Source organism: Grus americana, chromosome 1 (assembly GCF_028858705.1).
Source record: "Grus americana isolate bGruAme1 chromosome 1, bGruAme1.mat, whole genome shotgun sequence".
Classification (NCBI taxonomy): domain Eukaryota; kingdom Metazoa; phylum Chordata; class Aves; order Gruiformes; family Gruidae; genus Grus; species Grus americana.
This window is the reverse complement of record NC_072852.1, coordinates 24,931,605-24,950,979: the sequence shown is the minus strand read 5'-3', so window position 1 is coordinate 24,950,979 and position 19,375 is coordinate 24,931,605. Positions and strand designations below refer to the sequence as shown.

The 19,375-nt window shown below is 39.2% G+C and overlaps 1 protein-coding gene across 6 annotated transcripts; it reads left to right on the top strand.

The window, feature by feature from the left end:
* The first annotated feature begins 2,877 nt into the window (after positions 1–2,877).
* On the top strand, positions 2,878–19,168 carry ASB15 (ankyrin repeat and SOCS box containing 15). Of its 6 annotated transcripts, none has more exons than XM_054840220.1 (11): positions 2,878–3,077; positions 4,118–4,212; positions 9,244–9,372; positions 10,599–10,651; positions 10,750–10,881; positions 11,311–11,469; positions 13,882–14,127; positions 14,767–14,938; positions 15,339–15,909; positions 16,480–16,633; positions 18,130–19,168. In XM_054840220.1, exons 3-11 carry the CDS (start codon positions 9,257–9,259, stop codon positions 18,300–18,302), a joined length of 1,776 nt encoding a protein of 591 aa, XP_054696195.1. In that variant the 5' UTR covers positions 2,878–3,077; positions 4,118–4,212; positions 9,244–9,256; the 3' UTR covers positions 18,303–19,168. The 6 variants fall into 6 exon arrangements, with proteins under 6 accessions (XP_054696195.1, XP_054696205.1, XP_054696186.1 ...); XM_054840211.1 differs by lacking the exon at positions 2,878–3,077 and adding an exon at positions 3,607–3,722; XM_054840230.1 differs by lacking the exon at positions 4,118–4,212.
* The last annotated feature ends 207 nt before the right edge of the window (positions 19,169–19,375 follow it).

Sequence of the window (19,375 nt, the reverse complement as noted above, 5' to 3'; positions counted from 1 at the left end):
CTGGGCGCCTGCAGCCGCCGGTTAGAGGACATGGCAAAGGACGCCGGGCTGCGCATGCGCGGCAGCCGCATCGGCTCCCGAACCCGGCGGGCGGACAACGAAGCAAGTCGGATGTCAACAAAGGCGCGTGCGCCAAGCCATGTGGTACCACCTCGCGCATGCGTCGTCTGAGGACGGTGGGACGGTGCGCGTGCGCCGTCAGAGGGCGGTGGGGTGGGGCGCGTGCGCATTGCTACGGAGGGGAGTGGCGCGGCTGAGCTCTCTGGGCCCAGGCCGGGCCCCGGGCTGCGCTCGCTGCTGCTTCGTGCTCAGCGCGGAACCCGGCCCGGCCCGGCCCGGCGGGGCCCCCCCTGTGAAGAAAGCCTCTTGTCTGTGTGCTGTGGTGGCAGGTGGCTAGGTGCGGAGCCGCCCGTGTGGCGGCGGGCTACCCAACCTTGGTGGGGGGGTGACCTGGCCTCGCCCGGGCGGTTTGTCCCTGCGTGGGGAGAGGCTGCTAGGACTGCTCGGAGATCCCTGGCCCTGAAACCACCATGCGCCGGCCCATCCGCAGTGTTTATTCAGGAGCGGTGTCCGGCCTGCAGGCAGCCCAAATTTTGAAGCCCAGTCCTTTTAGATGGGCTGGGTGTGCTATAGTTCATGCTTTGCTGCACTTACAGAGATTTTAATATCCCCTTTTAAATATAGCCATATTTTCTATTAGTGAAGTTGTCTACCCGAAATTGCTACTGACAGCCTGTGATCAATTTGCAGAACTTGGCAGTTTCTAAATGAGGAATGTTTATTTAAAATGCATCATGCAGAAGTCATAGGTGCTGTGTGCTGCATTTAGATTCCTCGGCATGTCTCCGGTAAAGATGCAATACGTGTTTGGTTGGTGTGTCCTATATATCTGGTGGCAGTACTTCAGCTGATTTTTGCCAAGTGATAGCTAGCCAACTGCCAGTAGTGAGTTCTCAGAACTATTACAGGTTCATAGTTTTTGATTTATTTTCCAAAATATTTTGCAGAATATAAGCTTAGTCCAAGCTTCAGAGTTGATTTCAGAGCTCCTTTTCATGATTCAAACAACTGTGTCAAGCTGTAAAAGTATGCCAGAAGTATGTTTGGCAGCTGCTGAGAGCAGTTTTGTGTGATGTGTATTTGGAAATAAAGCTGTTTATGACCGCTCAAGCTGAGATTTTGGTGTAGTAGATTGATTTGAATACGTGTCGGTTTCTATCATTCTTTCATTAAACACGTGTTTAGTGTTTGCAGAAGTTTCTAGTACATGAATTCTAGTTTTCTGCAACATATATGTAAAAAATAAATACCTTCTGATTGATAACTGATGCAGTATGTAACTAAACATTTTTATGCCTGGGAATAGGGTCTAATTTAGAAATAATGCAGAAGCATGTAAACAATTAGAATACTATATATTTTTAGCAAAATTATTAAAAAGTTGTATGTGCATGTATTTATCAGTCAAGTCTTCCTGAGGTTGGTAATTTTCTACCTCAGAGAACAGTCACAAATATTCTGGAATTTGTTTAATAAGCAGAAGCATGCGCATATCATGAATTCTAGCTGTGAAATTGGTTTGACCAAGAAATTGTGTTAAAAGTAGCTAATTAACTGCAGAATCAAAAATAAGGATCACTGTAGCAGAATATGGCAAATAGCTAAGTTCTGAGTTAATGTGATCAGTTAATAAAGCAAAAAAAGCTGTAAAATACTGATGGAAAACTGAAAACCTAATTAAGGAACTTGAGATACAATAGGAGAAAAAAACAATAAAAAGTTTAAATTATTGGTGGAGATAAACGTGATGTTCATTTGAAGATCCATTTGTCTTTCTATTAAGTCTTTATGGCCTAGCTGCTAATTTAAAAATTGAGTTTTGCATAGTAAGATTTGATAATAATTGTGTTGTAACTTTATATAATCTTTATTCTGAACAAATTTTTCTTTATAATTCCTTTGGCCTGCTCTTGAGCTCCTGTTTTCCATAACTGGTGAACAAACCCAACAAACCGAGTTTCAGAATACTGCAGAGTTCTCCCTGAAAGCCAGTCTTTCAATAAGACACACACTACTGCCATTCCGTAGGTAAAGCAAAGTGATTAATACAGTTTATATCAGAATTCAGGGTTTGTGCTTCTCCACTTCCGAGTGTTCTTTGAGATTGCATCAGAGAGACCTGGGATTTCTTTCCAAGGCATTGAGAATCTCTCTTTCCTATCGAAATAACATTCTTTAAAAATTTCTGCCTTTTTTAGTGGGTCATCCCTGCATTTTTCCCTTCTCTGTGGTGGTCCAACCAGACGATCTATCTCCTGATTACACTAACTGACCACAGCACAAAATGTTCTGTGCCTGGTGATCTTTAGCCAAATGAGCTCAGTTAGCATCATTCAAACAGTAGTTCTAACCATCTGTTTAGACAACCCAAGCATGTAGGTGTCCTTGCCACATCAAAAATAGTAAGCCATGTTGATGAGGCTGTTCGTGACATCAATCCAGAAGTGATGCAGTAGGAAGTTCCCCAAATTGCCAATCTCTGTTTCTTTTCATAATTTATTTTGAAGTATAACAGTTCCAAGATCTAAGAAACAATATCAGAGTACATTCAATAATTACCTGGTTTTGCAAACAAACCAAAAAAACCTACCCCAAAACCACCCACAAAGCTTTTCACAGTTTATTATCTGTTTAATACTGGGGACTCTGTTAGGACTATTATCCTGTGTGCTCTTACACAGTGCATAGGCACCCTAAGAAGGCCTTGCTGTAGCTGTGACTTCTCTTCCCTTTTTTGTCTCACCAATGAATTTATCTCACTGTGAAGTCTTGCAAATTGCCATATGATTTGGTATCTGGACAAGAGTCTTATTTATTCTGGCATTACATGCATGGAACATAATTGACTGATGGATTTATGCCTAGTAACTATGTAAGAGCAGAATCAGACACTGTTTACATAGCAATGCAAAATATTATTAAAAATAGCTGAAAAGCAAAACAATGCTGTGCTTTTAATGTGGCTATGTACTAGTTCTGAGTGTCCCGGTTATGTAAAGGAAATCAAGGAACTCAAGGTAAGCAATTAAAATATTTATGTTCTTTATATATATTATAAATACATATTTTAGATTTTTTTTTATTATATAAGAATATATTTCTGTTCTTATCATCTCTTAGCCAACAGTAGAGCAGAGTCTCAGCACTGTTTCTATCTGCTTCTGTTGTACTGGATTTTTTGGAGGCTCGCCACGCTTACTTAGGTCACACTGGGAAAAGAAGTTGCAATGAACATTATTTATCATGATTAAATGGTTTTCTTGGTCCTGTGACCAAAGATGAGATGCATGTAGCGCCTTAGTTAAGCTTACAGTTTTATGGTTCTATAAATGCAAATGAATCATGGGGCACAGAAGAGTTCACAGTGTACAATTTCATCAGAACAATTAAAGATAAGTTGGAAGTTTGTTTCAGTTTGTTCCTGATTGTCTGTTCATTTTGATAAAGATAGTAACTAATTGGTTAAAACCAAAACAAGACAGAGATATTGCATCAGTGACGTGTGTATCCAGCTTCTTCCTCATCCCATGCCTGTGATTTAACTTGCAGGGTACTGTTATTCTTGATGTTACTCTTGGGTTATTCTGCTTTTGCATCACTGCTGTCTGTAGTGCCGTGCCTCCTGCTTCTTTGTCCAATTTCAAGTTATTAAATCTAGTCATGTAAGTACTATAACTGGCTGTCATTGGATCTATAAAGCTTTGCATCATATCAGCCTCAGAGAGAGAGATTAATGTTTGGTGATGTAATATGGCAGGATCTACAACTAGTTAAAGGCTAAACCTTCTCAGATTTGTTTTAATATATGTAAATATGTTACCAGATTTTTTTAACGTAGCCCTTGAGATTAAGTTGGCAAGTAATTTATTTTCTTAATGAGAGTTGTTGAACCAATGAGGACACAGACAATCTTATTACACTGTCCAGACCTCGTGTTACATTTGACGAGATTTTAGAGAAGTCATGTGTAATACTTTCCTGTGGGTCGAGTCTGCTTATGTTACAGTTGTACAAGGTCAGACCTTAATTTATCTAGCAACTGCATATTTAATTTTAGAAGTATCACAGGACAGACCAGCTTGCAGGGCACCATTCCTGGCTGTTCAAAATGCAGGCCCCAGAGTAACAGTGGCAAGATAATGGGTTGAAAAGGTGAGAATACATGGTACAGTCACTATTAATTATTTTACTACTATGAATAACCTCTTTGCATGCCTAAGGTGAGAATATATGGTATGCTCGCTATTAATTATTTTATTGCTATGAATAGCCTCTTTGCATGCCTAAGGGCTTTCTATTTATAGAGAGCAAAGCTAGGATTGTCTAGTTTATTTTAAGGATAAGAAATTAGAATAACATTAACACTCACATAACTTTATACCTAAGTGTTTAAAAGTGATGAATGCTTGATACACTTCTTTCCAAGGATGATTAGAAGGTAGTTCAGATTTTTTCAATTAAAACCCAGTAATTTAATTTAAGAGAGCAAAACTTGTTTCTTTTTTAAGGAAAACAACAAGAAGCAATATCTAGTTTTTCAGGCATAAATGGAAAAAATATCAGAAAAATGTCAGATTACTCAAAATGTTGTTTAGGGAAAATATTCTTGGTAATACAAAAAGTAAAACTTGTTTAGAGTAAGCATATGCAATTGTTTCTAGTGACCTATTGCCTGGGTATGGTAACTGCGGAATTCCATAGGTGAACGGAAGAAGATTTTGCAGCCAAAATTTTTAGCCTTTCCATTGCCACATCAGATAACGTAGCAGGGATGTCTGTGCTGCTGCTCAGTGTACCAGCCATGCTGTTATATTGCACTGTGATCCTAGCGGAACATCCACGCTTCAGTCAGACCTTGTCGCCTCAGCACGGTGTATTACCAGCAGTGATATAGCAAATCAGGCTCTCGAAGCACGTATAGACCCCTGGCAACGTGTCCAGCACTTGTGCTGTGATGGGCTGTTTGCTTTATACTTACTCTACCATGTCACAGTCACTTGCTACCTTACTAACTTTCTCATTTTATAACAGATCATTCATTTTTGTGGGATAAGATAATTTGAAAACAGTACAGACCACAATTCTGAAAGACTGAGACCTTTCTGGTTAAGTCTGTGTTCAAGCAGAGCTTTATGTTGCCTGCAGCATAATCAGTGTGGGGAATACAGCAAAGCAGGAGACAGCTGACCAAATGGGTATGGAAGTTATATGACCGGAGGACAGAAAACAAGTTCCTATGATGACTTGTACACTTGTTTCTTCCTCTAATCTTTTGGAGACAAAGGCAATACATTTTTCTGAAAATAAAGGATTTTCATATTAAATGACTACCCTGCGAGATGCTCTGTGCTCTTAACTCTTCCTGGAATCAGTGACGTTGGAGGGTACTGATCACCTCACAGAATTAAACCATATGTGAACATCATCATAAAGGTACTGTAATATACCAAACCAGCCTTCTTTCAGAGAGTTTGCAATGTGACGGTCTAATCTAAGGCCTATATAAGTCTTTTGGAGTCTTTTTGGTTCAGCCTCTAGGATAAGTATAATATGATGGGGTGTAATATAATAATTTGCAGTCTTAATTCTTCTAAGGACAGCAACTTCAGTTGCTTGCAGGGCATGAAGGTCCATCCATGCAGATCTGTTAGGGTGATGATGATTCAGAAAAAAGGTGCTTCAAAAACTTCAGCAATGGTGTGAAGTCTCCAAATGGGCAGTTTTCGAAACATAAGGAAAGGTGGGAAGAAAGGGAGAGTAGCTTTGTTTGACTTTAAGCTGCTGTGAGGGACACGAGATTATGAATGTTATGCATTTTTCCATAATTATCATATGTAAATGAACTGTTTAGTCTTATTAGGAGCACCTCCCATCTGCCAGTGACGTGTTAATTTATTCTAAGATGTACTTTCCTTTTAGCTGATGCCAGGAACAGATTGTAGATGTTTTTATTGAGATACACTTCTAAAACTGCTAGTCTAAGAGAGGTTTTATCTCTGCTAAGAGATTTGTCAGGCTTCAGAACAGTGTGTATTGCGGGTTAAGTGAAGGAAGCTTTAAGGTGCCATCAAAATTAGAAAAGTGTGTATGAAAATGGAAAGATAAATGCACCTTGACTTAGAATTCCTCTGCCTGTCAACCAGGTGCCAAGAAGAGATGAGGAAGAGAAGCTCAGTTTCATGGCCTTATTGCTGATGAGGAAAATTTTACATTTTGATTAATAAGAAACTTGTGGCAGCATTTAGGAAAAAATATGGTCAGCTGCTTTGTTTTGTTTAGTTTTTTGAAGTTCCTGTGGTTTGTATTACACCTTGGAAATTTGATGTGGGATACTTTCTGCATAAAGCAAACTATATTTAAAAAAACCACACTTTTTTGTTTTTTTCTGCAACAAACTTGATAGGCTTTCATGAGCTTGTTTTGATCATACAAGTTTCAGAACATCATTACCACTGGTTTTTAGAATTACAGAGAAGTTCATATTGTCCATCCTGTCCACCAGGATGTCAGTCAGTCAACATCCTTGGTCATTTCAGAAATACTTTGTTGCATGAGAAGTTCTACCTAAACTACAGTAAGCCAAAACATAACTTCCAGAACTTGTGAGAACTTCATATGATGTGCAGCAGATTTGACATTAGGTAGTATCTGAAAGATTTTAATGCGCGCGTCTGCACTGTGCTGACCAGTTCATCAGTTTGGCTTGTGTGTGAAATCTGATTTTGGACTGTTACGCTGAAGCCTTGATTAGAGACACAAAAGGAAGGAACAGAGAACCCTTGAGAAAAGCAGTCTGTTATGAATAGCGTAAAGGTCAATTCTTCTAAGCCAAAAAAGAAAATGTGTCCATGAGATTTGGGATTTTTTTAATTATTTGTGGAAGGTTTTTTTCAGTCAGAGGGGGCAGTCAAGACCAAAGTTGTATATTTTTTTCTTCAAAGAAAATGGGACTGAAAGTAGGGATTTTTTCCACTTTCCTTCAGATTGTCCATCCTTGCAGATAAAAACCTGGGCCATGGTTTCAGTACATGTTGAAAGAGGTGGGAATCTGAATCCAAGAGACCGTTAGCTTCTGAGTCAATCTGACTCTAAACCTTTATTAATTTAATTTTGTTTTGGAAGCTTTATCATAATATACTAAGTAGTAAAGTATTTGTGGATGGGATTATAATATTGGCTATGGTACTTTGATTGACTTGTTATTTACTGCAACAATGCAGAAATCAGTCTAAAAAGAAATCTGGTTAGCAGTTTCCTTTGCAGATCATTTTCAGAAAATGGCCTCCAGATAATTTCTACAATGTTCCTTCTCTATTTGCAAAATAACTAGGACAGCCCACAATGGTTGTTCTGTGAGAAACATCCAACAGATGCTTGGTATAATTATTTAATGTTTGTGCAACGCTTTGACAATGACAGGTGTTCTATGTGGTAAATACAGTAAATTAGTGCATAAACTGTGGGAACGGCAATTTTATTGTTTAAAAAAATAATTCAACACCTGGTGTCCACAGTCTGATTAAAGGCCAAACATGTTAGGCTACTAAGATTGAATTAAACACAGTAATTCTAGCAAAATGCAAAGCTCACCTGTAAAAAGTTAGGCAGGTACAGTTATGTATATATTAACTTTTTATTCCTTATGTGACTTTTATGATAGATAAATGCCACATTACACACTTCAAGAACCTGCAGGAAGATGGTGTAAAAAGCAACATTCCTGACCTTCCAATTATAGTTATAACTTACTAGCAAAGCATTTGGTTGATGTGATATCACCAGCAAAAAGCATAGTGAACATAAGCCACAGTTAAAGTTGGTGATATGAGCAGACGCAATTTAAGTTGGTGACTATAGTTAAAAGGTTTGACATACTCCGCTACTGATCCCCTGAGCCTTCCAACTACTCTCACACCTTGAAAACAGTAACTGGCACAGCCGGACCATCACCTGGGCTTGTGTACCGAGCTCCTGTGAATGTCCATTAAACTTCATGACTGCAGAAGTAGCACAGAGTCAAAGTCTTTAGTCTGCTTTGATAGACCATGCCTTGGCAGTGTAAAAGTAAAGCAAGATTTGCAAGTGTTTGGGTTTTGGGTTTTGTGGGTATTTTGTTGTTCTGTTTGTTTGTTTTTTAAATATATTAATGATGACTAAAAGTGATACTTAATGACACAGGACCATTGTAATGTTTTGTTGTACAACCACCTGTCTGTGAAGTCCAAAATCTTATACATTATTATATGAACATAAAACAGGTTTTGCACTTGGTATCGTCTCTCTCAAATCCCTCATTTATCCCACCCATCCATGCTGAGTTCAGTTCCAGGAGACGAGAGATGAATACAGGTTACAGCTGAAAACTTCTCTAGTAAAGATTTTTTTTAATTCCGAACTGAATGACATGTCACTACCTAAACTGTAGTGACATGCTGTGGTGTTTCCCACGCTGAAATCCTGTGTCCAAATGGCACTAGTTGGATCCATCCCATATCTGTTCCCAGGGCCAACTGGGTGAAGGAAGGGGGGGACAAATGTTCTTTCCCCATGCAAAAGAGTCAAGTTAGTTCATAGCTTCTCTGAAATAATTTGATGTTTGTTTAAATCCTGAATAAGTATGATGTGTGATCACCCTTAGAACTGGTCGTGTTTCATTCTGAACTGCAAACCCTGTCTGTAAATAATTCTGAAACAATTTGGTTTTCTTTTTTGTGTCTATAATTTTAAATGTATATGTGTTTACTTTCATGAATTCCTTGTGAATGCCTGTGTTTGATTAGGAATCATTCATAAGGCGGTAACTTCGCTTACTGTTCATTATTTGTGCTTGCATGGAAATCATATATTCACTGACTTGATAACCACAGCTTTCTAAAGAGGAAAAGTCTTTTTTTATGGTTCACAAATTGTCCAGTATTTGTCTGTAGATGACAAATGTAGTGTGTGAACAATAAAAAGAACTTTTCCTAAACAGCATGTCTAGTACTAAATGTTTCCAAGGTTGTTTTCTGTGACCATTTTCAAACAGGAATTTTATCATTTTTAAATAGGAATGATCTCACCAAAACATTATTAAAAGAAATTGATGGAAACACCTGATTTTATTATTAAAAACACCTTAAGCAGAATATGATCCTTCGCAGTATATTTTTGTGTGTATTTCAAAATAGCTCATCATTATAGCTCACCACAAAAAATGATGGATGAAGGAGAAGATTTGGTTGAAGATCTGCTCACTGAGTATGCCATACAGCTTAGCATTCAAGAATCAAATGGGGCCAAACCACCAGTGTCTTCCAGCTATAATGACAGGTACCGACAATTCAATATGTTAGAGATTACGCCATATTTTAACAGTGTTTTGGGACATTGATTGTTAGTGCTTTATATCATGCTTAAAACAGGTCTTAGTTTGGCTAATTCACCTCTTCCTCAGTGAAGCACTGCCTGAAGCAATGATTGAAAGAGTAAACAAAATAGAAACGTTGATTTTGTTTTTCTCAAGCATTTCTAAAACCTCAAACTTTAAAGGCAATAAATTTGGATTTCTTAGTAATCTGTCCGCTCTGTAACTGTAACAGTGTCCCAGTCTCTCCCTGTGCATTCAGATGTACAAGAAAAATCCAAACCAGAACAAGAGAAAGCCCACAGGAGTGCTCCAGCAAGGGTTCATGCATGACGTTAATGTTAAGAGTGGTTCCTGTGATTAGGAAATGTAGGGCTCAGCTGGGCTACGTGGGGTGATGACTGCTTAGGGAGATGAGATTCATTTGGCTAAACTAATACTTCCCTTAGCTTTTCAGGCCATTTACCTTCTTATGAAAAGTGTATGTCTGAAACAAAGCTAAACTTTGTCTTAACAGAAGTTATTCAGCAATAATCCCATAGGTTTGGGTCCTCATGGGGCTCCTGTTGTAGGACTGGAATCTCCCTTTTCACTGAAGGCTCTAGCAGAGCCACTGGGTACTCTTGTTATTTGGCTGGTTTTGTTTTGTTTTAATTAAATCTGATGTATTTTTTAATACGCTTTTATCGCCAAAATATCTCTAGGAACTAGCAGGCACCAGCATTTAACTTCCATCTCATGGAGGTTTAAATGATATTGTCAAAAACATTACAACTCTTTTTCAGGGTAAATGGTACCATTGATATCATCAAACTCCCCTTCATTAGTGAATATTGACATTTTGACGCCATCACATTCTCATTCACTGTCTGAGGTTTCTGAATCTGAAGGGCTCATTTCTGTAGTGTGGGACAAATACAGCTTTTTAGTCCACATCAGAATCCTTTACTAAGTTAGGAGATTTATCAGGTCAGCCTGCAGCAGAAATTGCACCTAATATGAGAACTTTGGATACTCTGAAGGTCCACGGTACAGGTGTTAACTTAGGAGGTCACAAGGCTCATCAAGATTGTAGTTGATGGATTCAAAGGACATTTGGCTCAGATGAGAAGCTAATAGAAAATATTGAATAAATAATATAATACATCTACTTTTTGTTTGTATTTACCATTTTCTGCTCTTTTTTGGATAGTTTTGTACCACCTAGTGAGGAAAATAGGAAAATTGTAACATCCATAAAGCAAGGTAAAGACCCTAAAATAAAATAGCCCCTTTGCAAAATTTGGCTTCCCTTATATTATTTTTTCAACTGCACCTCATTTATCTGTTGGATTTTTTTTAAGGTGAAGTATTTGGGCTCCAAGAACTTGTGAAACAGAAATATGCTTTGGATGAAGCTGATGAAAGGGGATGGTTTCCACTGCATGAGGCTGCAGCTCAGCCAATTCAGCAAATACTTGAAATCATTTTAGATGGTGAGTAAGGTACAAATATCCTACAACATAAGGGGAGCAGCAAAGAAACATAGAATAATAAACAGCCATCCACAAGAACAGGCTAGACCTGTTTACTGAAAAAAAGTATGATCAAATCCTCCATGGAGTACCTTGCTTATGTTGTATTAGGCAAATATTCAGGCAAATTTTCTTTTTGGGAAAATTGCATTAATTTACACCCACAAAGAACTTGGGACCATTTTTAACATTTTGTTCAGAAATCCGCAGGCAGAGCAAAAATTACTGTTCAGTATTCAGTGTGCTTTACAGTACTAGTTAGGTTAAGTTAAACATAATTACAAGTATTTTCATAAAGACTTAGCATTTAAGGATTTCTGGTGTATGTGTATGTGTTAACAGCCTTGTGTTTTAATTTCGTTTTATCTTTTCTTACTTCCTTACCTCTAGCATCTTATAAAGCAATGTGGGAATACAAAACATGCGATGGAGAAACACCATTAACTTTGGCAGCAAAAGCTGGCTTTGTGGAAAATGTACGAACGTTACTGGAAAAGGGTGTTTGGCCCAATACCATGAATGACAAAGGAGAAACTCCACTCCTTATTGGTAATTGCCTCCTCTCCGTGTGTTTAAGCAAAGTGAATGGCAGCGCTTCCCCTTTGCTAAGTACTCACCCCAGTACTCCTGTTGGCTTGTGCCGTTTAGATGCTGGTCATCTTTTAATAGAATTATAGAATCATAGAATGGTTTGGGTTGGAAGGGACCTCAAAGACCATCTAGTTCCAACCCCCCTGCTGCGGGCAGGGACACCCTCCACTAGACCAGGTTGCCCAAAGCCCCATCCAACTTGGTCTTAAACACTTCCAGGGATGGTGCATCCACAGCCTCTCTGGGCAACCTGTTCCAGTGCCTCGCCACCCTCACAGTAAAGAGTTTGTTTCTAACATCTCATCTAAATCGACCCTCCTTCAGCTTAAACCCATTACCCCTTGTCCTATCGCTACATGCCCTTGTAAACAGTCCCTCTCCAGCTTTCCTGTAGGCCACTTCAGGTACTGGAAGGCTGCTGTAAGGTCTCCCTGGAGCCTTCTCTTCTCCAGGCTGAACAAGCCTAACTCTCTCGGTCTGTCCTCATTAGGAGAGGTGCTCCAGCCCTTTAGATGAAACTAAATGCCCATCACTTGGTGAAATGTACCCAATGTTCAGTTCACCACTCATTATGCTTTAGGTGATTGCTGAGCTGCTCCTAAAAAAAATGGGACCTATTTTTTTGTTCAAGGTACCTTCTTGGTACCTTGTGGTGGGTTGACCCTGGCTGGAGGCCAGGTGCCCACCAGAGCCGCTCTGTCACTCCCCTCCTTTACTAGACAGGGGAGAAAAAGTATAATGAAAAGCTTGTGGGTTGAGATAAGGACAGGGAGAGATCATTCACTAATTATCATCACGGGCAGAACAGACTGAACTTAGAAAGAAATTTCATCTAATTTATTACCAAGCAAAACATAGTAGAGGAATGAGAAATAAAATCAAATCTTAAAACACCTCCCCCCACCCCTCCCATCTTCCCGGGCTCGACTTCACTCCCGGCTTCAACCTCCGCCCCCCTCAGCGGCACAGGGGGACGGGGAATGGGGGTTACGGTCAGTTCATCACATGGTGTTTCTGCCGCTTCTTCATCCTCAGGGGGAGGACTCCTCTCATCCTTCTCCTGCTCCAGCATGGAGTCCCTCTCGCGGGAGACAGTCCTTCATGAACTGCTCCAGCGTGGGTCTGTCCCATGGGGTGCAGACCTTCAGGAGCAAACTGCTCCAGCATGGGTCCCCCACGGGGTCACAAGTCCTGCCAGCAAACCTGCTCTGGCGTGAGCTCCTCTCTCCACGGATCCACAGGTCCGGCCAGGAACTTGCTCCAGCGTGGGCTTCCCACGGGCCACAGCCTCCTTCAGGTGCCTCCACCTGCTCCGGCGTGGGGTCCTCCACGGGCTGCAGGTGGAATCTCTACACCCCCTCATCCTTCCTCCATGGGCTGCAGGGGGACAGCCTGCTTCACCATGGTCTTCACCACAGGCTGCAGGGGGATCTCTGCTCCAGCGCCTGGAGCACCTCCTGCCCCTCCATCTGCACTGACCTTGGTGTCTGCAGAGTTTCTTACATCTTCCCACTCCTCTCTCTGGCTGCAAAAGCTCTCTCTAACTGTTTTTCCCCTTCTTAAATATGTTATCACAGAGGCACTGATTGGCTTGGCCTTGGCCAGCGGCGGGCCTGTCTTGGAGCCGGCTGGCATTGGCTCTGTCAGACACAGGGGAAGCTTCTAGCAGCTTCTCACAGAAGCCACCCCTATAGCCCCCCCGCTACCAAAACCTTGCCATGCAAACCCAACACATGCCTTCAGGTTCTGTAAGACCTTTAGCAACCTGGTCCTATTTAACCATCTTAAGGTAGAAGTGTGGTACAAGAATAAGCTGTTGTTTTAACTTGAATGTACCTTTTCTGGAGGTCTAGAGGTTTCTGGGGATTTTTAGTTTTATCAGATGATTTCTTCAGGAGTAGGCAGGCATCTTCAATTTCAGAATCTCCCATCTCATTTCCTTCCCCTCTTGCACTGAAAATAAACTTCAACTCCATTTCTAATACCTCACTTTAAAGAAAGATGATTCCTTTGGAAGATTTTATGCTATTGGTAGACTTAAATGAGCTTTACTATACATGAGTAATTTACCTATATCACCTGCTTCTGCTTTCTCAGAATCGAAGCGGTGCTGCTTTTGCCCTCCATGCTCCAAACTGACATATTTTCCAGCTTGTGTTGGTTTACCTTGATTTCCCGACCAGCTGACATTACCATTTATTTACCAGTAAATCGGATTCCCAGATTTCTATGTCTGGACATTTTTTTAATTTCCTTATATCAATATACAAGGGAAAGCTTTTCTAAACTTCTTAGATGTCTTTAACTTTCAAGACAACATATCTGGAATTGTAATTGTATTGTTTTCTTCCTTTTTTAAATATCTTCAAGCTATAAGACAGGGCTCTTTTGAAATGGCATCCATTCTGATTAAACACAACTGTAGTATCCACCAGCCGTGCATAAAACATTGGTCAGCAATGCATGAAGCTGCAAAACAGGGACACAAAGACATAGTTGCTCTTCTTCTGAAGAATGGTGGAAATGTGAACCTTAAGGATGGATATGGAGTAACACCATTAGGTGTTGCTGCTGAATATGGTCACTGTGAGGTGCTGGAGCATCTTATTCATAAAGGTATGTAGTCAGGTAAAAGGGAAATACTCTGCACGGGCATACGTCTTGTCTGGTTGCTGAGGTGTTTTAGGGTGATCAGGGAAAAGGAAAGAAAGAGTAGTGATGAATGAAAAGATTTGGTTTCCTGGAAGGAAGGAAGCATATATGAGTGTTCCTGCTAGACTGGAGTGATGCTTACACATTTCTGTCACGCATGTGAGAGGACTGGCAGAGTTGATACCAATCTGTTTCAATCAAGGAAGGACTTACTGCTATACATGCTCTTCTTGCCCTTCTTTATCTCTCTTTACTACTCTTCCCCTCCTTCCCCTCCCTCCCCTCACTTCCCTCCCTCGTACAGAATGATATTGGTATTAATTAATGAAATGAAGTATTTTTTAAATATGCCAAAATTTTGAAAATCCTCTTATAACACTTACGGTCAAAGCAGACCTCACTCAGGTGAGCATTTCAACTTGTATCTGTACAACTTCTGGTTTGCCTTTGAGTTTTAAATTTGCCACAAGAAATATTTCTTGGTTTAGTAAAGTTTTAACTTAAATACATCTGAAAATTAAGAGGAAAGTACTCTGGGCTTGTTTTTATGATGATCTGCAAATCACTTTGGATATAATTATAGATTCTGTATTCTCCTTCAAGGTGGAGATGTCCAGGCCTTAGCAGACGATGGTGCATCGATACTGTTTGAAGCAGCCGGAGGAGGTAATCCAGACTGCATAGCCCTTCTTTTGGAGTATGGAGGAAGTGGTAACGTGCCTAATAAGGCAGGACTGCTTCCCATACACAAAGCGGCTTATGAGGGGCATTACCTGTGAGTATGAGCTTGGACTTTGTATTTTCTTTAACATACGGTGTGGCACAAGGTCACATTGAAGATGACTGTGCTAAACTTGCAAATGTATAGATCATTTGCAAATGTATAGATCATTTATATTTCAGAAGTGCCTGTGTTATGTTAGTTTGAATTAACTTTTAAGTGTTTTTTAGCATAAACAAAGCAAAATGCAAAACTTACTCCTTAGAACTAAGTGAAAACCACAGAAACAATTTAAAACACAAGCTCCTATTTGACAGTGCTCAAAACCGGTGTTTCTGTGTTTGGATCTTCTTGTGTAAAGTGTTTAGCTGGTAGTTTAGCGTATAGCTGGATGAGGGTCATTTTCTTCATGCATGGAAGCAATGCCTAACTAGTTTTATTCACTGTTTTTTAGGGCCCTGAAGTATCTCATTCCGGTCACATCCCAAACTGCGATCCAAAAAAGTGGGCTAAGCCCTGTTCACTCAGCAGCAGATGGCCAGAACTCGCAGTGTCTAGAGCTCCTTATTGAAAATGGTTTTGATGTCAATACTCTCTTGGCTGAACACATTTCAGATAGTTATGATGATGAAAGGAAAACCGCACTTTATTTTGCTGTTTCGAACAATGACATTCTTTGCACTGAAATATTGCTCAAAGCAGGGGCAAACCCAAACAAGGATCCTTTAAACTGTCTTCTTGTGGCAGTGAGAGCTGGCAACCATGAAATTGTAAGGCTGCTCCTATCTTATGGAGCAAACGTCAATTGCTACTTTATGCTGGTTAATGATACTCATTTCCCCAGCGCCATTCAGTACGCTTTGAATGATGAGGTGATGCTGAGGCTGTTGCTCAATCACGGATATAATGTGGAGATGTGTTTTGACTGTATGCATCAAGATATCTTTGGAAATTCTTTTGTGTGGTCAACTTCAGAGGAAGAGATTCTCCCCGGGTGGACTTCTTCTGTAATAAAGGATAATCCAGTAAATACATACCTTCCTTCCTTCTCCTCACTTTGCTCTTTTCGTTAGCCAGCTTTAAACATTCCAGTTTACTGTGCAGAATTAAGATTAACGTGCTGGCAAAATCCTTTTTTGAAACACCGTAAAAATAAACCAGCCATTTTTCATTTTCTACTCTGAGATAGAGAAAATTATGTACATAGAGTGGTTTTAGATTGGGGTTCATGTAGAGAATTAGGAAGGAAGTTTTAAGAAATCATGAGGCAGGATTCTGGAATTTCTGTTTCTGTCCTAACCAACAGAGTAGATGTGTTTCCAAAGAGATATCACTGTTGAACAAAACAGTACTGCAAATTGTAGCAGGGTTATAATAATTATTGGCCTTCAGGACTCTCCAGACAAATTAAGGGGTTACAAAGGTTAAGCGTGGAAGAAAATGGCTTTAAAGTAACCTACCTAAGCATCAATTTATGACTGTTAAAGGTCATTGCTAATACTTTGTTTATATTGTGTAATTGCTTTAAAATGTGTTATTTTGGCATTCCTCTGGACAGATTTTGAAATTATGACTTGATGTGTTCTCCCTTTCAGTTCTGTGACTTTATTGCTGTTCCTTGGTTGAAACATTTAGCAGGAAAAGTGGTTCGTGTTTTTATAGATTACATGGATTATGTTCCTCTATGCACAAAAATTAAGTTTGTTTTAGAAACACAGAAAGAATGGACAGAGATACGTCAGATATTGGGTAAATATCTAACTTCCAGTTAATGATGCTATGATTTCTTATAGGAGACTTTAATTGCTTATGTCACATCACATTCATCCAAAGTGTTTTAGCAGTCCAAATGTGTACTGGCTAAGAACCAGGTTGTGCTTGTCATCCAGTCCTCAGATTGAGGCAGATCTCTGCCTATTGTCACTGGTCATAAATTAGTTAATCGGACTGGAATATGGCAAACGTGCAGCTGGTGAGAATTAATCTCATAAGGAATGTCACTGTTGTGTGGGAAGCCCTTTTAGTTAAGCAAGACCACTGAGATACTTCTCAAACTCCTTATTAACTCAAGTGACACTAGTCATTACACAGCTATGGGGCACAACTTTTTTACTGAGGAATATTGCTCACACTTCCAGCCCTCTTTTTACTGCCTTGATCTCTGAAGTCTATTAATCATTCAAGGATTATTGTAAGAGCATATTTTAGATTCCATTGTGTTCAAGGTGGTAGGTGGTGACAACGAGTGTACCATCACAATCTGTGTGCCATCATTTCCTAACTCTGATTTATATTACACATATGTAGAGTTGCAATTACTAGTACTGTAATTGAATAATATTTCATATGTATGCTTTACTTTTTAAGTTCTACACATTAGGCTGGACCTTCTACCATTGGTGGCATGAGCAATAGGTTTCACCTACTTTAACTTAAAAAAATCCATTGGGGAATGTATTAAATGTTCTCTTTGTATGAATTAATTGTATTTGACTTTTTATTTTTTAATTTTAAATAGAATTTGATTTAACATCAGCTGTTAAAAACCAAAATGTTTAGGTTTAAAACTGGTACCCTGTATTTAATTTTCCTTTAGTATTTTACACTGGAATGTAGAGGAAATCCTTTTTGTTAGTGTCACAGGAACATTCAAATAATTTGGTAGTCTTAACTACTGATATTTCAAGTATGTTGAAAGTTTTTGTTATCTTCAGGAAGGCTAAATTAAACTGAGCTCTTTGAGTGATGTAAATTCTGATAAGAGGTGTTTGTTTAGAAGACTCAGCAGACTCAAGCATAATAAGGTCTGGTCCTGGTGCCTTATTGATACAGCAGAAACAGATGGTGCCACGGCTCACCTCAACATGCAGTTTTTAAAAGGTGCAGGTAGGGAAAGGACAGATCATTCATTGGTTACCATTGATTATGCTAAATAAAGTCCTGGTTTAGGTGTTCAGATGGGTGCTTTGGAGACAGAGTACAGTGTGCATATTTCCAAAAGTGAGACAATTATGTTAGGCAGATATCTAGAAGAAGTAGTTTGATTAATATCAGCATTGTGTATCACCACCATTCTGAAATAGAAAGAATGGCATTTTATTCACAAGTGGCAAAATAATAATGCCCCAAGGTAATAGATTTTGATACTAATTTTATTAAAGCATGTTTTGGGATTGTGAACTGGCTTACAATCATTGTGAATGGCATTGATTTTTCCACCCTTTTTCTCTCACTATTATTTTTAGATAATCCTCGCCCATTGAAACATCTGTGTCGTCTGAAAATACGTAAACTCTTGGGATTAAGGAGACTCCAGAAACTGTCATCCATGAAGAAGTTTCCACTTCCACCAGTTCTCAAGAACTATATCCTATATAAAGAATATGATCTATATGGAAAAGGGATACATTTAGAATAGTTTTTTTAAATGACTGCATACAGTCTGTAATTTGACACATTTCTCTACTATTTTTACTAGCTAAAGAGCTTCTTGGTGTTTTATATTCATTCACAACATTCTGATATTTGTTGTTAATAATTCTTTTATGGGAACAAATTTTTCTTCAGAACTAGTACATTAAAGCTAATGTTTTAACACAACATTGTACTATCCAAATATAGGCTAAAATCAGAATAATGACACTATAATAATTATGTAGAACGGTACGCTCTAAATGGGAATTCAGATGCATAAAGGATAAAAGAAGAATTGTCCTGATGGACTTCCCAATGAAGATGATAATTACTATTGCTGCTCTGTTTGTGGCATTAGTTTATCTGTGAAAGAAAATCTCTAATTTAGCTTGGCAAAGAAAATTAAACCACTAAATGAATGTCATTGTCATGTAATTGGCCTGAAATTTAGCACATTTTGTACTTTGAAGATCACAGTCCTATTATAAAATTCTCCAAACACTTCCAAGATTCTTTTTAGCTATTTTTGCAAAGTGTTTCCTCCCAAGTATGACTGTGGTGCATGACAGTACTGCATGTTCTAATGTTTGGCAAAGGGACTTTGAGTAGGCTCTTTTAAAGAAAGAATAGTTTTTGATGGACAAACCAACCCAGGAAATTAGCAGCACATCCCCTTAGTTGAGAAATGTTGCGATGTCATAATTTTAAGTATGGTTCCTACAGAGATTTGACAGATCACTTCTCAGTCAGACTAAACATACTTAGTCATGCTGTGATGCCCTTGGCAGTATACTTCTGCATATGTCTACAGGAAAACACACCTGATAAAATGTTCTTTAAATTACTCTGAATTACTCTATTAAAAGTGGATTGCGCTTACTCCCTTTACTGTTCTACTATCCCTTCCATCTTGGGGGAAAAAAGACAAAAAAGGGTCCAAAGCCTCCAAATTCAGAAAAGATTTCAGTTGGTGGATGTCAGGATTACATAGTGCATAGTCATAGTGTGGTGAAGCATGTAATTTAAGAGATGCGCCAGTTATTGCACACAGACACACAGACACACCAAAGCATCCTT

Excerpts from the sequence above, each read along its gene's own strand:
- ASB15 (XM_054840230.1), top strand. The coding sequence starts at position 9,257 with ATGATGGATGAAGGAGAAGATTTGGTTGAAGATCTGCTCACTGAGTAT. Across the intron at positions 9,373-10,598 it reads TCTTCCAGCTATAATGACAG|TTTTGTACCACCTAGTGAGG; the intron begins GTACCGACAATT and ends TTTTTTGGATAG. Across the intron at positions 10,882-11,310 it reads ACTTGAAATCATTTTAGATG|CATCTTATAAAGCAATGTGG; the intron begins GTGAGTAAGGTA and ends CCTTACCTCTAG.